This window comes from Procambarus clarkii, chromosome 32 (assembly GCF_040958095.1).
Source record: "Procambarus clarkii isolate CNS0578487 chromosome 32, FALCON_Pclarkii_2.0, whole genome shotgun sequence".
Taxonomy (NCBI): domain Eukaryota; kingdom Metazoa; phylum Arthropoda; class Malacostraca; order Decapoda; family Cambaridae; genus Procambarus; species Procambarus clarkii.
Window position 1 is genome coordinate 20078371 of NC_091181.1, and position 22282 is coordinate 20100652.

General features: G+C 44.4%; 1 protein-coding gene across 8 annotated transcripts in view; it reads right to left on the bottom strand.

The window, feature by feature from the left end:
* Window positions 1-3309: 3309 nt before the first annotated feature.
* Window positions 3310-22282, bottom strand: part of LOC138370587 (inositol monophosphatase 1) — a 275313-nt gene continuing 256340 nt past the window's right edge. For all 8 annotated transcript variants that reach the window (XR_011230154.1, XR_011230153.1, XM_069334999.1 and 5 more), the window contains one exon: window positions 3310-4076. Coding sequence is in view for 5 of the 8 variants with exons in the window: in XM_069334999.1 (XP_069191100.1) it covers window positions 3958-4076 (119 nt within the window). In the remaining 3 variants the exon portion in view is untranslated. The remainder of the gene's footprint in view (window positions 4077-22282) is intronic.

Below are 22282 nucleotides of genomic sequence, written 5' to 3' on the forward strand. Positions count from 1 at the left end.
TCCCGTGTGCCTGTGCCTGGCATATAACCAAGCATATGTACAGTAAGGTGTTTTTTACTCCTGAGTCTGTCAGGAACTGGTTGAGGCATTAGGAGCCCGTGGACTGGGAGCTCGTACACGATGCGCCAGACATCGTTTCTTCCTTGAAACTGAGGGTCCCCACGGCCCTGGAGCATGCTGAGATTTTTTTAAATGGAGGACAATCACTGGAGGCCTCAGGCATCCATTTCGTACCAGCGCCACTGCACGCTGCTTTTGAATAGTAGGATATACCTATGAAAGCCTTGAGACACGTTGTGCACCACTGATCGAGAGCCTCAAGGTGCATTGCGCAGTGCATTGGTCAATGATATACTTCTAAATAAAATGTTGTAGGTCTTTTTTATGTTTAGTGATAGTTTGTTACTTGACATCCATGAGTAGACTTTTTTAATTTGTTATTTACAATATTTTTTAGTGTATTGGGGTTGGGGTCTGAATAGATGAAGGTAGTATCAGCAGCAAATAGAATAGGTTTAAGAATGTTAGAGACATTTGGCAAATCAATTATATACATAAGAAATAGGAGAGGTCCCAATAATGCTGCCCTGTGGCACTTTTAACAGTTAATGGTAGAGCAGGGAAGGTTATATCAATAATGTCTACATATTGGTATCTGTCATTAAGATATGATCTAATATAGTTCAGAGCAAGGCCTCAGATTCCATAGTGATGAAGTTTAAGATGTGCCTATGTGAGGGGACCAGGTTCTGGCGCTGGGTTCCCGGTAGGCCAGAGAACTCTGTGACTGATGGCACCTACATCAGAGATGGTAGCTTCAGGGAGCCACAAGGGGCTCCCCCAGATAATTACTATTTAATACATTCTGAAAATGTGGATTGTTTTACTTCAGTATACTACTGTGAATTTATATATGTATTGATGTACAAGAAACTTAACATCCTTAGGTCATACATTAACCCTTGTATGGCGCCTGGCTATTTAGCATGTGTTACCCACAGGTGCATACCAAAAAAAAAAAAATCATTTTTTCTTCTTCTAAACCTGTTAATTTGTGTTCACTGATCATGGGAAAATTAATAAAAAAATCGTAAGTGGCATATATTGCCCGCTATAGGGTGGGGAAGTCTGGCAAAAAACAGGCGCTGACTCAGTGTGCGTCCCAGACGGTCTGTTGCTCGCCAGCTGTCAGGCCAGAGTTTCCACAAAGAGATAATTACCTAATTATTTCAATGTCTCTGATTGATTTTTCATAGTTTTTTGCTGTAATATTATTCAATAGTGTGTAGCGTGATATATTTATATAATAAAATGATTGAATCATCGCTGTACTCAAAAATATGGTGTGCATATTGTTGATTCAATTATGTTCATCAGTGAACAAATACTTTGTCGGTTATTACACTATATACACAGGTTATATATAAGTATCTGCATGTTTTGTTCACCATAATGAACCACTAAGTTGCTATTATGAGTCAAAAAGTAACAAGGAGTGACTGCCACACACCAGCCAGCTACTCACTCCCTCAACACCTCACTCGCCCACATTCTCCTCCCACCATACTGTTTTTGCTTTTATTCACTATATACAGACGTTATACAATGGGGCCTCAACTTCCGATGCTAATCCGTTCCCAGAGACTGATCGGAAGTCGAAATATCGGAAGTCGAAGCGAATTTTCCCATAAGAAATAAAGAGATTTGAATTAATCTGTTCCCCACCCTCCAAAATATTAACATAAAAATACATTTTATACTGAATACAATGTTTTTTCTAACTACAATACAGTACCAAAGTTACTCTTACCTTTATGGAGGGCTCTTGATGGTGTATGGAATATGGTGATGGGGGAGGAGGAGAGTTTACTGTTTGGAAGGGGAGTCCACTTCCATTATCACATCAGGCAGTGATGTTTTCTCTAGGGTACTCTCTCTCTCCTACGTTTTGCCTGAATACCACTAGGACCTGGTTGTGGTTCAGTGCTTGTTTGTCTCACTACAAATTTGTCAAGAGACATTTGTTTGTCCATTTGTTTTAACATTTGTCTGTAATGATGCATCACTTTAGCACCCATAATGTCCTTTTTTCTTAGCTAGTATGGTGGATATCGTTGACTGAGATTTGTTGTACTGCCTAGCCAGTTCACCTACCTGCACACCATCTTCATATTTACGAATGATCTCTTGTTTCTGCTCTATGGTCATTCTTACATGGGATCTCATATGTTGAGCCTTACCACTGACTTTCCTGGGATTCATGGCGTATTATATAATAATTACTTTAATGTTCAAAATGCAAAAAATCACCACAAAAGCGGAATTTCTTATAGGCGCAATCGTCACTAAGCAGGTAGCTGTAGTAAACTGAGGCAGGTCGGACCGCGTGACCAGGAACCACGCGCTCGGCCGACCCGAACGTGTACCAACAAATATCGGATGTCGACGACACCATCGGATGTCAAGTCGCATTTTTCGATGAAATTTATATCGTAACTCGAAATTATCGTAAGTAGGGGCAATCGTATGTCGAGGTGCCACTGTATATAAGTATCTACATTCGTGTTCACCATAACAAACCACTAAGTTGGTATGCTGAGTGGCAGTGGCAGCCAGTGGCAGTCCGCTACTGGCTGCCATTCCCTCCCTCCCTCACCTCACCTGACTTGCCACCATTCTCCTCCCACCATACTGTTTTTGCTTTTATATACAGACGTTATATATAAGTATCTACATTTGTGTTCACCATAGCGAACCACTAAGCTAGTATGGTGAGTGCAGTTAATAAAAGGTGGCCACACACAGTCAGAAGACAACGCCACCACCCTCCCTACCACAGCATTACTCCTCCCTCCATGGAGCACAGTGTTAAATATCACCACAATCCTGCTATTATCAGAACCCTGGTCAGTTTTATCACAGTCAGGGATCTTCTGTAATAATATCATCGCTAAAAAATAGGAAGAACATGTATATTATGGCATTTTTAGGTGATGCTGTGGTCACAAGCTGAACAGCAGTGCTGTGAGCTCATGCTGCGTGCGTCAGGCTTGGTAGCTCACTCGATACTGAGGCCCCTCACACCCGGGAATTTGGCCCACGATTTAAAAAAAAAAATGGTGTCTGTTTACAAGAGCCCTGATGAAGGTGTGGTGAACCCTGTGTATCCGCAGGCCATTTAAATCTTGTGCAGTACTCCAAAGCATCATATGATGCCAAATGCAATTTACTGCAAGTCACTCAAAGCATCATATGATGTCTTGTGCAACTTAAGGGTTAATAATAAAAAGTTTAAATAATACTCTTAAGTAATCCTAGGGAATTAAAATTTATTTCAATACAGTACATGAGTAATATTATCAGAAAAATCAATTTCTGAAAAGGTAAATAAATACCCCAATATTGCTTAAGACTGGTGTCAGTACCAAATGCTGGAATATTGATGTTAAAACTATACCACTTGGAATGCTGTCAAACACACTACTACTGGCATCTAATTATTATTATTAACTGTTATGGTTCAGCTGTCTACATTACTGCATTCCTTGTTCCTTCTAGAAATGTGTCTTCCAGAAAGTTATGACTACATACAAACTTTTTCCAAAGCTTTTTGATCTTTCATTTAATAAGAATGTTTTAAATTTATTGATGTATTTTAAAACCCAGTTTTCTTTTCATATAGTCACCAGCTGTATATGCTATGAGACGAAACTGAGTGAAATTGTAGAATGCTTAAGTAATACAGTTGTCACAAAATTTAAATGGGTTTAAGTATAGTAATCTTAATAAAATACATCTTGTTCTTACTATATTTTGTATATTTATATATATTTGACACACATTTTATATTTATATGGAACCATATACACTGGACTACATTTGACAACAATCACATACTCAATAATTCCAAGTTTGTTGTTTCTTTATAGAGGACTGCTACAGTCACCATAATTGTCACTATTTGTCAGCATCATCTCTCACTGGCTGGTACTGCTTGAGAAGCTTGGCTATCTTCTGAGCTAACTCTGGTGTTGAAGCACACAACACCCGCCGACTCATCAGGTCAAATGGGCCACCTATTACAACAATATAGTATTAACTGCTATACAAAAATAAGATTATATATATTATATGAAAGTATATTTTAAGTTATACTTGACAATTTAAGTTCTCAAAGTACTTGTGTAGTTTATTTAAAGACAAATGTACTTGAAAAATATGGTGATACAAAACAAATCTGCAAATAACACAACTTAATATCCTGATAATTTCACTACAAATTTGCAGACACAATTTCAACACACAAAACTGTAACATGTACAAAATAATATAAGAGAAACTGATGAAATCCTCTTATTTGCATTCTGATATCTGTTCTATTACATATTACTATGAATGAATAATATGTATGTAGTTGACATTTTTCTTATTTAAAATACTGAACAATTCATTCCAGTTATCAAAATTTAAATAAAAGTGGACTCCAGCAATATTAATTTTAGAACAGCAGCTTATAGGAAAAGCATAAAAATAATGGAAAATAGAAAACAAGCAACATCAATGCATCCTCACTCTAACGAACCCCGCTCTAACGAATTCCCAGATGGTCTAAACAAATTGCATTCGGTACTAAATGTTCAGTGGAACATACAAATGTTCGATTAAGCGAGTTTGTCTAAGCCAAGACTGAGCGTCGAAGGTGGCTGTCATGAACTGTGATTCATCAAAGTGTAATTAGTTGTACGTTTTTTCCATTGTTTCCAGGAAGAAATGGTTGAAGGATGATAAAATGGTGTCAGGGCAGGCAGATGGTGTCATTGGCAAGAGTTGGAGTCAGGGGGCAAATGGTGTTAGTAGTTGGGGAGGGGGGAGCAGGTGGTGGAAGTTATTCTCATGGGAGGCAGGTGAAGATAATATTGAAGTTGTTGTCAGAAAAGACTGTTGGTGTCATTGATGGAAGTTATCAGGGGAGGCAGGTGGTGTCAGTGGTGGAAACTGTTGTCAGGGTAGGCAGATGGTGTTAATAGTGTCATTGAAGGCAGGTAGTGTCAGGGGAGGCAGGTAGTGTCAGGGGAGGCAGGTGGTGTCAGTAGTGGAAGTTGTCAGGGGGAGGCATGTAGTGTTAATGGTGTCAGGGAAGGCAGGTGGTGTTAATGGTGTCAGGGAAGGCAGGTGGTGTTAATGGTGTCAGGGAAGGCAGGTGGTATTAATGGTATCAGGAAAGGCAGGTGGTGTCAATGGTAGGAGTTGTTGTCAGGAAAAGCAGGTAGTGTCAATGGTAGAAGTTGTTGTCAGGGTAGGCAGGTGGTGTCAGTGGTGGAAATTGTTGTCAGGGTAGGCAGGTGGTGTCAGTGGTGGAAGTTGTTGTCAGGGTAGGCAGGTGGTATTAGTAGTGAATGTCACTGAAGGCAGGTGGTGTCAGGGGAGGCAGATGGTGTCAGTGGTGGAAGTTGTCAGGAGGCAGGTGGATTCAGTGGTGGAAGTTGCCAGGGTAGGCAGGTAGTGATAGTGGTGTCAGGGAAAGTGGGTGGTGTCAATTGTGAAGTTGTCAGGAGAGGCAGGTTGCATTAGTGGCGAGTGTCAGGGAAGGAGGGTGGTGTCAGTGGGGAGTAAAGACACGTATCCAGCACAAGGCTGGTCTGGCCTGAATGATCAGCTCAGCTGACTGGCAACACGTGGCTGGTGCCTCTGCTGCCTCAATGCTTCACTAACTGTCAGTTTTTCAGAAACTTAGCTGAGAAAATGTTACCATTTCAGTTGTTTGTAACACATCACTATCATATTCCATAGTCAAAATTAACAATTAATAATAAACGACGGTGCCAGTGGTGAGGTTATCCTGAGGTTATCTCGAGATGATTTCAGGGCTTAGTGTCCCTGCGGCCTGGTCCTCGACCAAGCCTTCTTTTTCTTACACACATCCAGGAATCACACACATCCATCATACACAGAAATTATACACATCCAGAAATCGATAAAATTGATAGGGAAGAATTCCCGAGACCCGAAACTTCAAGAACAAGAGGTCATAGATTTAAACTAACGAAACAAAGCTGCCGGAGAAATATAAGAAAATTCACTTTTGTAAACAGAGTGGTAGATGGTTGGAACAAGTTAGGTGAGAAGGTGGTGGAGGCCAAAACCCTCAGTAATTTCAAAGCGTTATATGACAAAGAGTGCTGGGAAGACGGGACACCACGAGCGTAGCTTTCATCCTGTAACTACACTTAGGTAATTACACCCCCAGGAAGCAGCCCATAGCAGCTTTCTAACTCCCAAGTACCTATTTACTGCCAGATGAACAGATGCATCAAGGTGAAAGAAACTCTGCCCATTTGTTTCCGCCTCCACCGGGAATCGAACCCGGATCTTCAGGACTACGAATCCCGAGCACTGTCCCTCAGCTGTCAGGCTCCCTGCTGAGGAGATTTTACTAGGGGAGGTGGGGAGGCAGCTAGCCTCTACCCAAGGTAACATTTGTACTCATTAACACTGTACTTATATGTACATTACTTTGTGTATTCCTTATTCATATTATTAATCTGTTTTTTATTTAATTTTATTATTTGCTGGATGTATCTGAATATGTAATTGTTGATATTAAACAATCTATTCCATGATATTGAAAGCCTGCTGCGAGGCTAGGGATGGTTCAAACTAGCAGTGTATGCCTGGCCTGGTTTTGATGTGGCTTGGCTTGGCTTGGCTTGGCTTGGCTTGGCCTGGCCTGGCCTGGCCTGGCCTGAGACCTGGCTTGGCTTGGTCCAAGGCCTGGCTTGATACCTGGCTTGGATGGATCTGGCTTGGCCTGATCTGGCTTTAGTCCTGACCTGACCTGGCTTGGCCTGGCCTGACTTGGCCTGCCCTGAGACCTGGCTTGGATTTATCTGGTTTGGCCTGGTCCAAGGCCTGGCCTGATACCTGGCTTGAATGGATCTGGCTTGGCCTGGTCTGGCCTGGTCTGAGGTCTGGCCCGAGGCGAGGTCTGGTCCGAGGCGAGGTCTGGCCCAAGGCCTGAGCTGGCCCGAGGCCTGCGCTGACCCGGGGCCTGATCTGGCCCGAGGCCTGCGCTGACCCGGGGCCTGATCTGGCCCGAGGCCTGCGCTGACCCGGGGCCTGATCTGGCCCGAGGCCTAATCTGGCCTAAGGTCTAATCTGGCCCTGAGGCTTGCCAGTCTAGCCACCTTTCCCCCCCTCCCCTACTGCTGACCACTAGTGGTCGGCCACAACCTCCCACCCCCGACCAACGATGGCCTGCCTAACTCCTCTCGTCAGTTTGTTGAACATTCAGTGATATCGCTTGATTGGATTTAACCCTTAAACTGCGCAATACATATATATAGATTATTTCAGTAACAAAACCAAAACTGTGCAAAACAATAGCTGTTTTAGTGTTTAGCGCCTTAATTTAAACACCCCACATGGGATAGAGGCAGTTAAAGTGCAGCTACGACCGATAGTTGACAGAAGCCACCTAGAAAAAAAATTGTGGCTAACATTCCTGGATGTGAGAGCGTTAGTATTGAGTGAGCCACCAAGGCTGACGCACGCGCACGAGCGTACAGCACTGCTGTTCAGCTTGTGACCACAGCATCGCCTAAAAATGTCAAAATATGTATGTTCATGCTATTATTTAGCGATGATAGTATTACAGAAGACCCCTGACTGTGATAAAACTGACCATGATTCTGATAATAGCAGGATTGTGGTGATATTTAGCGCTGTGCTCCATGGAGGGAGGAGTAATGCTGTGGGAGGGAGGGTTGTGGCGTCGTCTTCTGACTGTGTGTGGCCATCTTTTATTGACTGCACTCACCATACCAGCTTAGTGGTTCGCTAAGGTGAACACAAATGTAGATATTTATATATAACATGTGTATAGAGTGTAATAACAGCAATAGGAGTAGTTTGGGAGCCGCCATTTTGGTGAGGGAGGTGCGTCGTCTGCACGACTTGTCATGTTGTTTACTGGTGGCCACTATGGTCTTTGGGCACCATACCAGCTTATTTGTACAAGTATGGTGAATAAAACAGGTAGATACTTGCAGGTGATGAGTCACAATAACGTGGCTAAAATATGTTGACCAGACCACACACTAGAAGGTGAAGGGACGACGACGTTTCGGTCCGTCCTGGACCATTCTCAAGTCAGTCGACTTGAGAATGGTCCAGGAACGTCGTCGTCCCTTCACCTTCTAGTGTGTGGTCTAGTCATCAAGGTAGATACTTATATATAATGTGTGTATATATTGTAATAACACCACAAACAATGTTGTTGGAGGAGAAATATTAGTGCGTCTGGCCTTGAGGGCGGCCGCCACCAGCTGACTGTGTGAGTAACTACTACTTATTGCCTTTACTCACCATACAAGCTTAGATGTACAGTTATAGTGAACAAAACATATAAATACTTATATATAACGTCTGTGTATAGTGAATAAATGCAAAAACAGTATTGTGGGAGGCGAATGAGGGCGAGTGAGGTGTTGTTGAGGGAGGGAGTGGCAGCGAGTGGCTGGCTGGTGTGTGGCGGTCACTCCTCGTTGCATTTTGACTCACAATACCAACTTAGTGGTTCGTTATGGTGAGCAAAACATGCAGATACTTATATATAACCTGTGTATATAGTGTAATAACAGCAAAACTATTTGTTAATTATTTTATGAACATAATAATTGAATCACTAATATGCTCTCAAACTATTTTTTATTTTTCGGTACCAATTCTAAATGTGTACGAGGTTGGTTGTGTACGAAATGGACTCTTAGGACCTCCAGTGAGAGGCAGCCATCTTGGAAAAAATTCCCAGAATGCCCTAGGGCTGCTGGCTGGGTTAGTACTGAATGAGCAACCATGGGTGGCGCACGCGCCTCTGGCTCCCAAACACCTGTCCAACGCGGTGCTGAAAGATAACGCTCTTTCGGTGAAATTCAAACCTTATTGTTTGAAGAACATAAGGGTCATAATATTGGTGAAGCTAGGTGCAATAAGGACCTAACACAAAGGGCGGATGCAAGTGATACAGCACCAATGAGGACGATACAGCGAGCGTATCCAGTTGTTTGTCTGAGCGTCACCCTTGCAATCCTATGCTATCTACAATTTATTTAGATGATACATATATGAATCATTTTCTGCGTTCAATGATGCATCTGATACAAATAGCATAGATGAACAGTGTTAGCGGCTTCCATGGCGGTGTTTTCCATAGATATTTTCAAGAATACCTGAATCTCTTCCTAACTGACGGACACTCTTTGAGGCTAGCCGAGTCTTTTTCTGACTGACGGACATTCTTGATGTAAGCTGAATCTCTTCCTGTGTGGGACCATACAAAGTGATCTTTTCAAAACTACCTAACAAATTGATCTTTTCCTATAATCTTTTCAATACTGTACTACCTTATGCTTTACAAGCTTGGCTACATACAACCTACAAGTACTAAAGCCAAGGGTGTACGTGAATGCGTTATTTGCAAGCACACAGAATGAAGAAACAGTAAGCGAAAATTTATCTGTACCTGGTGCACTGAGAGCGAAGTCGCTCTGTGTACCATGGGCTGCTTCATTGATTATTACTCACTTCCGAAGTACTGAGTGTGTAATACTGTGTGTTACTGTGTAAATAGTGTGTGAAACTGTACATATTGTAATTTTAGTGAATTTTTAACAGGTAATATTGCGACAATAAACATTTATTGTGGACACATTACCGACACATGTATCACAGTTCCAGGGAACATTATGAACGGTCTACTGTATACATATTGTAAAGGACATAAATATGCATCATATACGATAAAAAAACAAATAAAACCGCATTGGAAATACATAAAACAAATAACTGAAAATATATTTGTGGCAACACCTGGTGCTTGAATGGCCCACGCAACTGTGTCTGGGCGATTCACGCATGGGCGACCAGGCCCTGATGACGTTACAGTGCACCTTGTCCACGTCCCCACAGCCAAAGTAAGTGAAATTTGATATTTATTTTTACATAGGCATGTTCAGGGAAGGGAATTTATCATTTTACGAAGAAAAAAGAATTTTTTGGGAACACTTTATTTCATGCGCACCGGGGAATTTCACAATAACCTCAGCGCTGCACGGTGGAACAAGGCCCTTCCAAGAAGAAAGAAGAGATTTGCGAAAGAAAGGCATGAAAAGGAGAAGCTAAGTAGTGTACAAGAGAAGTACAAGCGAGTGAGACTAACACCCTCTAAGTTTCAGGCTGTATTTGATGATTTGTCAGAGTTATCTAGTGAGGAAAGTGTTGTTGAGACTGACACTGATGAAGGTAGTGAATGTATTGAAACAGAGACGGCTGAGAAGGATTTTGGTAGTGAATGCATTGAAACAGAGACGGCCGAGGAGGATTTTGGTAGTGATGGAAGTGACGAGTCTGAGGTTGAGACTGCCACTCGTGCACGGCAAGGTACTGGAGCTCGTGCCAGAGCCAGACTTACCGCATGTACCCCACCACCAACAGATTCTGATGAAGAATGGTGTAGTGGCAATATTCCACCCTTTGTAGACAGTTTTACAGCTACACTAGGCTTGACTGTTCCTGTACCTACCACTGCTTTGGGTTTTATTCAACTATTTCTTACTCAAAGCTTGTTGAAATATATGGCATATGAAACTAATTTGTATGCTTCCCAAAGTAAGGTACGTACTGGGACAACGACAAACAAGAGATGGGAACCAGTAATAGCGAAAGACATTGCCAGATATTTGGGACTGACGATCTTGATGGGTATTTGCCCGTTGCCAAGACTTAGAATGTATTGGCAAACAGGCAGATTCTGTCACATACCTTGTTTCAACACCTTTATGACTGGTAAACGATATGAAAGTATTGGAAAGTATTTTCATATTTATAACAATAAGTCCATACCACAAGGCCAAAAAGCTTACAGACTTATCAAAGTTCGCTCAGTCATGCAATATCTCACAAATAGATTCAAGACATTATACATTCCCCAGAAAAATTTGAGTTTGGATGAGGGGACAATGGCATGGCATGGCCGTCTATCTTTCAACCCCTATAACCCCAATAAACCTGATAAATATGGAATAATTTATCTACATGCTAGCTGAATCCAAGACTGGCAACATTTTTTATTTTGAAATTTATTCAGGAATTGGGTAAAATGACGATTGAAACCGTAATGGGCTTGATTGAACCACTGAAGAACCAAGGTAACCATTTATATACGAACAACTATTATAATTCGGTTCGGTTGAGTGAATTGCTGCTTGAAGTAGGGATATACACCTGTGGTACCATCAGAATGCAGCATGGTGTACGTAAAACCCTTCAGATACACGCAAAGGGTAAAGTGCCAGTAGATACAACTATATTCAAACGTAAGGACAATACTGTCAAAATTTTGTGAAAGGATAAGCGAAATGTTTCACTCATAATCATAACTTGTCACAATACAGAAACACAAGTTGCACGTAGAAAACAAACATCCTCAGTGCAACAGGTAACTGCCAACAAGCTGAATGCAATCTGTGACTACAATACAAACATGAAAGGTGTTGATCACTTTGACCAAATGGTCAAATATTACCACTTCACAAGGAAAAGCCACAAATGGACCAAGAAAATTACCTTCTATATTTTGCAAATTGCTATACATAATGCTTATGCATTGTACAAAGACTACACCACAGATAGAAGGAAACTGACATTACTCTATTTCTACGAACAAGTCATTTCAGCACTACTGTTCTTTAATCCTCAAACCACTAAGGGGACCAAATGGATTTAACACCCACAGGCACAACAAAAAAAATAAAAAAAATTCTTTCGTCTTATAGAAGTGTTCATTTTTGTTCCCTGATCGCGGAAAAAATAAAAAAAAAAATCGTAGGTGGCATATTTTAGCCGCAATCGGGTAGGAAAGTCTGGCAAAAAACCAGCGTTGAATGTAATGAAACGCCATTTTCTGGGTGAGGACCCAGAGAGACGTAATGCTCCCCTGAGCATTACCAGGCAGATATGCTAATGTCAGACTTTGGCATCAGTCATGTGTATGGAGTTCTAGGGCCTACCGGGGACCACGGCCAGAACCTGGCCCCCTCAGAGAGGCAAGGGGAGCAATGGCCTATAGAAACCCCCATGTGGTTGGAAGCATTCTATGTCTGCCATTGACTGGGTCAAGCATTCAGAAAGGTAAGCATTCCAAAACAAACCCCTATTCTGGTTAAAATTGCTACCTAAAGCCGAACTAGTGGATAGAACTCCCCAACAGAAAACAAGCAAACTAGTATGACGTCACACGTCACCGCGCAGCTGTCTGCGCAGCTCCCACCTCCATGGGAGGGGGAAGGGGGAGCCACAGATCTCCCACGCCGGCTATCCACCCATCAGTTCTGAGGCTGGATGTCAAAACACGCGAAAAAACGCTGACCGGAGGGAGGGAGGATTGCCGGGCAGCCTCTGGGTCTCACCCAGAAAATGGCGTTTCATTACATTCAACGCTGGTTTTCTGGGGGGGAGCCCCGTCGACTCCCCAGAGCTAACTACCCTCAGAGGAAGGTCAAAGGGACGGAACCAGGAGGCGGACCCCACGCACCCCCCACGGAAGCGAGACAACCAGCAGCAAATGCCAACCCAAGGCGTCACAGCCCCGAAAAGGCCCAGGAACAACACGAGACAACGAGCAGCATGACCCCAGTACGAACATCAAAGATCCGTGCCCAAATGACAGGAAGGACACGCCACCCAGAAGGCAGCAAGAGCAGCAAAACCATGAACGCCACGAGCATGGGGGGGAAGAACACAGGCAGGTTAGCCGCAAGAGCACTGCTGACAACCCGGGACACCGCCACCCGCGAACAAGGAAGAACGGAACCGGATCAACTCAAAACGCGCCCCGGACACAGATGCAGAGGCATGCAAATAACAGCGGAGGGCCGCCACTGAGCACAAAACACGACATACCCCCAGTCCGACCAACCAAGCACCAACAAACCAAGGACCCCTCCGGAACGCAGCAGCCCCATCCCGGGCCAGAAAAAATGGAGACTGCTGCCACCGAACAACCAAAACGCTAAAACCGAAGGAGCAGAAAACCCCAGAGGAGGAGCAAGAAGCCCAGCGACCCGACCCCCAGAGGCAAAGGCCAACAGGAAAAAGAGCCGACGAAAAAACAAACCGGAACTGAAGGGGCACCACCAACCGAAGAGAAGACAGAGCACGCCGACCAGAGACCAGGACGGTGCAAGCAGCGCACGAACAGGCCGGAGGTGAAACAACGCACGAGACAGCTTATCAACGGTGCAGAAGCAACACCAACACCGAAAGCAAGCTGAAGCGGCTCCGCCAGCGCCGCACGAAAAGAGGCGACAGTATGTGGCAAGACGATAGCCCCCAACCCCCACCAGAAAACCAACCCGACGCTAACAACTGCAGCCACCTAAGAAGGGACAGACGGAAAAGGAAGGACCACCAAAATACCCCATATTGCCGCCAAGAAGAAGTACGCAGGTGGGACACCTACCACGAAGCCACCTGACCACCAACCGGAGGCGAGATTGCGAGGCAGAATATAAGCAGCCCCGACAAGGCCCCTCCGAGCCCAGTAAAAGGCGAAGCTGCGGGGAGATCTCGGGAGCGACCACTGAAACCCAGGCAGCACAAGGAGATGGAACGTCTGACGAACAGAAAGCTCCCCAATGCAAGCAAGCCCGCCAGGAGATCAGAAACGACGGGTCTGATGCGAGACATTGCAAGACCCCGAAAAGCCAACCAGCAGGGCAAGCCAAGAAAACTGAAGAAGGCATAAGGGTTGCCTCCAGAAACAGTACCCGAACCAAGGGGTACGAGCAACTGAAACAGACCAAGATAAATAAGCGCACCGTAGGACACAGGCTGAAAGAACGCCCAAGAAGCCAAGGAACGCACGCAGAACACCCCTGCGGCAGAGGAGGAAACAAAGGGAACGCACAAGGAAGGGAAGCTGTAGAAAACCGACCTCCCCCCCCCCCCCCCACAGCAGCAAGTGCAGGCAAAACCGACCAAAGGAGCAACCCGTTCTCGCACTTTCTTTTAGTCAATATTGACTTATTAAATACGTGCATATGTGACATACTAAACATACTAGTTTACCTTGAAAAGCTTCATAGAAAACACCGACCTTACCTAACCGTCTTAGTATGTTAAGATAAGCATGTTATTGCTTCGTAATTACAATTATTACTTCACCTATACCAATAATAGGTTAAGTAATAATTGTAATTACGAAGCAATAAGATGCTTATCTTAACATACTAAGAAGGTTAGGTTAGGTCGGTGTTTTCTATGAAGCTTTTCAAGGTAAACTAGTATGTTTAGTATGTCACATATGCACGTATTTAATAAGTCAATATTGACTATACAAAAGTGCGAGAACAGGTTGAAAGGAGATGCCAGGAAAGCGACTGGGGAGAGGCAGGACAAAAGAGCTGAAGCACAAACCCCAGGAAACAACCAGGGGTGGACAATCAGGCAGGGACAGAAACCCCACACACATGGGAGGGCCAAGCCAAGGATCCGAAGACCACGAAAAATAACAAGCAAACCCACATACGCAAACCCTAGGTACAAAACAGCAGCAAAGTGCCACACCACAACCGGACTCAGGAACAAGGACACGCCACCGCGAAACACGTTACCAATGCACACGTGCATTGGTAACCACCACAACATGCAACATGTAAATAGCAACTCGCTTCTGCAAAGGCAGAGAACGGTGCAGGCAGACCCCAAAAAGAGCCAACGGAGACACGACAGAATCCAGCAGGCCCAGGAACCTGCACACCAGGTGACCGACGACAGGGAAACCTGCTCAATATCTGCTGGATGGGGTTCCGGGAGTTCAATTTACACCCCAAGCCTGGCCCGAGGCTAGGCTAGACTTGTGAGAGGGTGGACCTGCTGGGAGCGGCCCGCAGGTCCACATACCCACCACAGCCAGGATGGGCCAGAACATCTATTTGAAAACAGGCTAGTGTACCCTGGAAGTCTACGGATGTACCGGCAATATGGCGTATGCTCACAGGTAGGACAAGCAACAACCGCAGACCTCCGATGGTTATACAGTGTTCTCCAATTGTGCCTATTGCACCACTGCACTCCACTGGTACTGTCCCGCAAGTTATTCCATATAGGCTGGACCCCAAGAGCCAGAGCTCAAATCCCACAACCACAGCCAGGAGAGCCCTACCAGGTGAGTACATAACCAGCACCACAACCCACATTATAGACCTGTATCATTGACAAGTGTAATAGTGAAAGTATTGGAAAAACTAATCAAAACTAAATGGGTAGAACACCTGGAGAGAAATGATATAATATCAGACAGACAGTATGGTTTTCGATCTGGAAAATCCTGTGTATCGAATTTACTCAGTTTCTATGATCGAGCCACAGAGATATTACAGGAAAGAGATGGTTGGGTTGATTGCATCTATCTGGACCTAAAAAAGGCTTTCAACAGAGTTCCACATAAGAGGTTGTTCTGGAAATTGGAAAATATTGGAGGGGTGACAGGTAAGCAATATCATAGATGAAAAATTTTCTGACTGATAGAAAAATGAGGGCAGTAATCAGAGGCAATGTATCTGAATGGAGAAATGTCACAAGTGGAGTACCACAGGGTTCAGTTCTTGCACCAGTGATGTTTATTGTCTACATAAATGATCTACAAGTTGGTATACAGAATTATATGAACATGTTTGCTGATGATGCTAAGATAATAGGAAGGATAAGAAATTTAGATGATTGTCATGCCCTTCAAGAAGACCTGGACAAAATAAGTATATGGAGCACCACTTGGCAAATGGAATTTAATGTTAATAAATGTCATGTTATGGAATGTGGAATAGGAGAACATAGACCCCACACAACCTATATATTATGTGAGAAATCATTAAAGAATTCTGATAAAGAAAGAGATCTAGGGGTGGTTCTAGATAGAAAACTATCACCTGAGGACCACATAAAGAATATTGTGCAAGGAGCCTATGCTATGCTTTCTAACTTCAGAATTGCATTTAAATACATGGATGGCGATATACTAAAGAAATTGTTCATGACTTTTGTTAGGCCAAAGCTAGAATATGCAGCTGTTATGTGGTGCCCATATCTTAAGAAGCACATCAACAAACTGGAAAAGGTGCAAAGACATGCTACTAAGTGGCTCCCAGAACTGAAGGGCAAGAGCTACGAGGAGAGGTTAGAAGCATTAAACATGCCAAAACTAGAAGACGGAAGATAAAGAGGTGATATGATCACTACGTACAAAATAGTAACAGGAATTGATAAAATCGACAGGGAAGATTTCCTGAGACCTGGCACTTCAAGAACAAGAGGTCATAGATTTAAACTAGCTAAACACAGATGCCGAAGAAATATAAGAAAATTCTCCTTCGCAAATAGAGTGGTAGACGGTTGGAATAAGTTAAGTGAGAAGGTGGTGGAGGCCAAGACCGTCAGTAGTTTCAAAACGTTATATGACAAAGAGTGCTGGGAAGACGGGACACCACGAGTGTAGCTCTCATCCTGTAACCACACTTAGGTAATTACACTTAGGTAATTACCTCATAACACGAAAGAGGTGGGTCCCCTGAATGACTCTAGCATGGGTTGGACATGCACATGAGTGGGACTGGAAGGGTTGAAAAGAGACAGTCACTGGTGTGCGAACGGTCTCAGTCATACATAAATATACCTAAATAAAGACAGGTATATAAACATCTCCGCATTCAGCGCCCGGCCAAAAGACACCAGACCGCAGAAACTCACCTGTCGAACGGAGGCACGAACGTGACACAACCCAACAGTGCCCAGAAGATCCTGGGAGCACCGCCAGGTAAAGAAGCCAGAGCTGGACACACAGGAGAACAGGGTAGAGGCGAAGGAGGCGGCCCACACCTATAACACAGGGAAAACCTCGGCGTCCTCCCCACAGCTGGAATTCAGGACACTCCCGCAGCAAAGGGGCACATACCAGAGCAAGAGAGAAGAGTGAGAGGCGAAGCACCGGAGATAAAAAGGCGCAAAGCACCAGCACTGAAACACACTGCCCAGACCAAAACAAACTCCACGGCGCATGACACGCTAGCCGAACCGCACAACCTGCTCTGCGGGAAGGTGCCAACCAGGACTACTGCACTAGAAAAGTAGCCAAAAGAGGAAGCAGTAACAACAAAGCCGGCCAACAAAGCGAAGACAAAGAGCCCAAAGGGAACCAAACCGGGCCACGAGCAGCCCAACTGGACTACAAGTAGCCCAATACGGCGACCCGGACTAGGAGCCGACAGACGTTCCAATAATACGGGAAGTAGCGAAAACCTTCCTGAACCCTTTAGAACACAGAAGCAAACACCAGTCCTGAAGGCACACAAAGGCACATTCGCACCCGAGACCAGAAGTCACATAGAACCCCAAGAACGGGGAAACATGACGAAGACACTGTCCCAAAAAGGGGGGAGCATCCACCCACAGGACGGAACCAACCGACTCAAAGGCCAAGGATCCGAGCCCGGGGAGGGGCTGACGCCCAACAACACGTACGGCGAGTGGGGAGGAAAACCCCACTCCGCGTAACTACAAGCCCCGCCTAGAGGGGGAGAACCCCCCCTCACGGGGTCCTACGGCGCCAAGGCCCCCAAGTCAGCCCCAGGAACCTACACGACAGGCCCCGAGGCCGAGCCGTCCCCAAAGCCCCAGCCGTACCAGAAAACCGGGGCAGCCGCGAAAAAACTAAGGAAGGGAGTCCACTGGCAGACTCTTACAACACGGTTGGAGGAACACGCTCAAATGCCCCCGTCACTACCCCGGAAGGGGAATTCCCCGAGACTGCCCGAGTCTCAAAACCATCAAACCCCGCCCCAAACCCACAAATGGTAAGGAACCGGATGTAGGCAGGAAAGGGGGATCCAGGGGAAAGACAAGGGGGCGTGGAAGGAACCGAAGCAACCAACACCCCCAAGTCCCAAAACGAACCAAAATGGGGCAGCCCCGGGGCTCCCGGGGAGCAAACAAACGAGAGCGTTGCCACCACCAAGGCTCAAAGTGCAATGCCCCTGCTGCCCGCACCTGCTTAGTCAGTACAACTGGGTAACCGAGCCACAACGAGCAACAAAAATCGCAGGACTTCTGGTCGAAGGTGTCATTGACCCCACAGGCAGCAGACGGAGACAAAACAGAGAGTCACCCTGAGACAAGAGGACTCGCGCTCAGGTAATCCCAGGCAGGGTACTGCTAACTGGCACCCAAAGCTACCAAATAGCTTTCTAAGAGCTGAACCCCCGGGACGTGTACACTCACGGGGACCTAGCAGGGGGAACCACCAGAAAAATACTCAGAACACAAGGAACACAAGGGGCAAGAACGAAAGCAGACCCCTCACCAGGTAGAAAAAGAAAAAGAAAACCCAGCAAGAGGACAGCGTACCCAAGCGGAACAGAGCCGGCCGCCATGATTGGTGGAGACAAGCTGCACAGTACCCTGCACCCCACCAGTGCAAAAACTGCCCCTTACCCTAAGGCGAACAAGGGAGACAGAACACCCGAGCACACAAAGAGCGGCCGAAAACCAAGCAGTAAACGGCCTAGCAGGGGCAGAATCCAAGGAACTTGTGGAAGGTGGCCCCAAGCCCCAAGGGCAGTACTTACAGGGCACCTAGGGAAGGGAACCCTAGGCGCATGCAGCCCAAGTACTGGAGATTCACGCACCACCTAGAAGACAGACACCACACTCTAGGTACAGTGCTACCTGGTTGATACCTGGTTGATGGGGTTCTGGGAGTTCTTCTACTCCCCAAGCCCGGCCCAAGGCCAGGCTTGACTTGTGAGAGTTTGGTCCACTAGGCTGTTGCTTGGAGTGGCCTGCAGACCCACATACCCACCACAGCCTGGTTGGTCCGGCACTCCTTGTCGGAATAAATCTAGTTTCCTCTTGAAGATGTCCACGGTTGTTCCGGCAATATTTCTTATGCTTGCTGGGAGGACGTTGAACAACTGTGGACCTCTGATGTTTATACAGTGTTCTCTGATTGTGCCTATGGCACCTCTGCTCTTCACTGGTTCTATTCTGCATTTTCTTCCATATCATTCACTCCAGTACGTTGTTATTTTACTGTGTAGATTTGGTACTTGGCCCTCCAGTATCTTCCAGGTGTATATTATTTGATATATCTCCCGTCTTCTTTCTAGTGAGTACATTTGGAGGGCTTTGAGACGATCCCAATAATTTAGGTGCTTTATTGTGTCTATGCGTGCCGTATATGTTCTCTGTATTCCCTCTATTTCAGCAATCTCTCCTGCTCTGAAGGGGGAAGTGAGTACTGAGCAGTACTCAAGACGGGACAACACAAGTGACTTGAAGAGTACAACAATTGTGATGGGATCCCTGGATTTGAAAGTTCTCGTAATCCATCCTATCATTTTTCTGGCTGTCGCAATATTTGCTTGGTTATGCTCCTTAAACGTTAGGTCGTCAGGCATTATTATTCCCAAATCCTTTATATGCTGTTTTCCTACTATGGGTACATTTGATTGTGTTTTGTACTCTGTATTATGTTTAAGGTCCTCATTTTTATCATACATGAGTACCTGGAATTTATCACTGTTAAACATCATGTTATTTTCTGATGCCCAGTCGAAAACTTTATTAATATCAGCTTGAAGTTTTTCAATGTCTTCAGCCGAGATAATTTTCATACTGATTTTTGTGTCATCTGCAAAGGATGATACGAAGCTGTGACTTGTAATTTTGTCTATATCTTATATGAGAATAAGGAAAAGCAGTGGTGAAAGGACTGTACCCTGAGGTACAGAGCTTTTAACTGCACTTGGACTAGATTTTATATGGTTGACCATTACTCGCTGAGTCCTGTTTGACAGAAAACTGAGTATCCAGCGTCCTACTTTACCGGTTATTCCCATTGACTTCATTTTGTGTGCTATCACGCCATGGTCACATTTATCGAAAGCCTTTGTGAAGTCCGTGTATATCACATCAGCATTCTGTTTTTCTTCTAATGCCTCAGTGACTTTGTCGTAGTGCTCAAGTAGCTGTGAGAGGCACGATCTTCCCGCTCGAAATCCATGTTGGCCTGGGTTGTGAAGGTCATTGGTCTCCATGAAATTGGTGACCTGACTCCTAATCACTCTCTCAAATACTTTTATGATGTGCGATGTTAGTGCAACTGGTCTATAATTCTTTGTCAATGCTTTGCTCCCTCCCTTGTGTAGAGGCGCTATGTCTGCTACTTTAAGTGCATCTGGTATCTCCCCTGTGTCCAAGCTTTTCCTCCACACTATACTGAGTGCCTGTGCTACCGGCACTTTGCATTTCATTATAAATATTGAATTCCATGAGTCTGGACCTGGGGCCGAGTGCATGGGCATGTTTTCAATTTCTCTTTCAAAATTTAGTGCGCTCGTGTTGATATCAGTTATATTTACAGGGGTTTGAATATCCCGCATAAAGAAATTGTCTGGATATTCCACTTTCATGTTGTTTATTGGAGTGCTAAACATGTCCTCATACTGCTTTTTTAGGATTTCACTAATTTCTTTGTCATCCTCCGTGTATGAACCTTCACTTGTACAAATAGGTCCAATACTGGCAGTGGTTTTTGCTTTTGATTTCGCATATGTGAAGAAATATTTTGAATTTTTCTTTATTTCCTGAATTGCTTTCTGTTCTAACTGCCTTTCTTCAGTTTCATATGAGTGTTTCAATTTCCGCTCGATTTCTTCAATCTCCCTATTTAAATTATTCCTTCTTTGACGGGAAATTCGTGTCTGCATAAGCAGTTCCGTTATTTTTTTCCTGCGTTTATAGTGTCGTCTGCGTTCTCTTTCTACGTTGGATCTTTTTCTGGCTTTCCTCAAAGGAACATGTTTCAGACAGACTTGATACGCTTCCGAAGTAAGTTTTTCTATTCCTTCTGTAGGACTTGTATTACTTGGAACAGTTTCCCATGGAATGTTTGTATGTTCCCTGTTTATTATCTCCCAGTCTATCCTTTTATTATTAAAATTGAATTTACTGAATAGCCCCTCTCGCTTTATCAACGTTCTAGGTCTATTCTGAGTATTGATGGTCGCACTTCAATGAGCTTATGATCTGAGTATGTGGTATCTGATATCGTAATGTCTCTGATAATGTCTTCATTGTTCGTAAAGACCAGATCTAGAATATTTTTATTTCTCGTTGGTTCCGATATCTGCTGATTGAGTGAAAATTTGTCACAGAATCTAAGTAGTTCTCTAATCTGTGGTTGGTTAGGTCCCGATAGATTTCCTGGTATAATATTATTGTTTGCTATTTTCCACCTGAGACTAGACAAGTTGAAGTCACCTAGGAAGATAATATCAGGTATCGGGTTCTGCAAATTATCAAGGCTATTCTCTATTTTGTTTATCTGTTCTGTGAATTCCTTAACCGTTGCATCTGGCAGTTTGTATATTAGAATAATCACTAAATTTATTTTCTCTATTTTTAATCCCAGTACCTCTACCACCTCATTTGTAACGTTTAGGAGCTCCGAGCATACAAGGTCTTCCCTAATATACAGACCCACTCCTCCATGTGACCTAATTTTCCTATCACACCTGTATAGGTTATATCCTGGAATCCAGATCTCACTGTCCAACAATTTCCCTGCATGGGTTTCTGTGAAAGCTCCAAATACTGCATTTGACTCTGTGAGGAGGCCATTTATGAACTGTACTTTGTTGTTTGTTCTTGTTTTCAGTCCTTGTATGTTGGCAAAGATGAATAAGGTTACTCTATTAGTGATAGTTTGAATGGGAGACTTTTTCGGCAAGCCCATTATGCGTGGACATAATGAGTTTGTTCTGACCAGTACTGATTGTTGTAGGGCAGTTGCCTGTCGTAGTTGTAGTTCCCTTTCGGTGTGTAATTGTATCTGTAATTCTGGAATGCAAGTGGATCTGGCATCCAGTTCCATACACACTCCATGCTCCTCTTTTTGAATTCTCTTTCGGTCTGGTATAAAAAATTTATAGAGTTTCCTCCAAATTCATTATCCTGCTTGCCACTCTTTATGTAGCGTTCCGTGCCTTTCACGTGAAAGTGTGGGCAGCTGAGGTCATAGCATTTTCTGTCCTCCAGTGAAACCACTGGAAACCACTGGATTGATGAAACCACTACTGGAGCCGGAGCACACAACCAGTCCCTATAGCATCAGCCGAAGAACTGATGGGTGGATAGCCAGCGTGGGAGGTTTGGGGCTCCCCCTTTCCCCTCC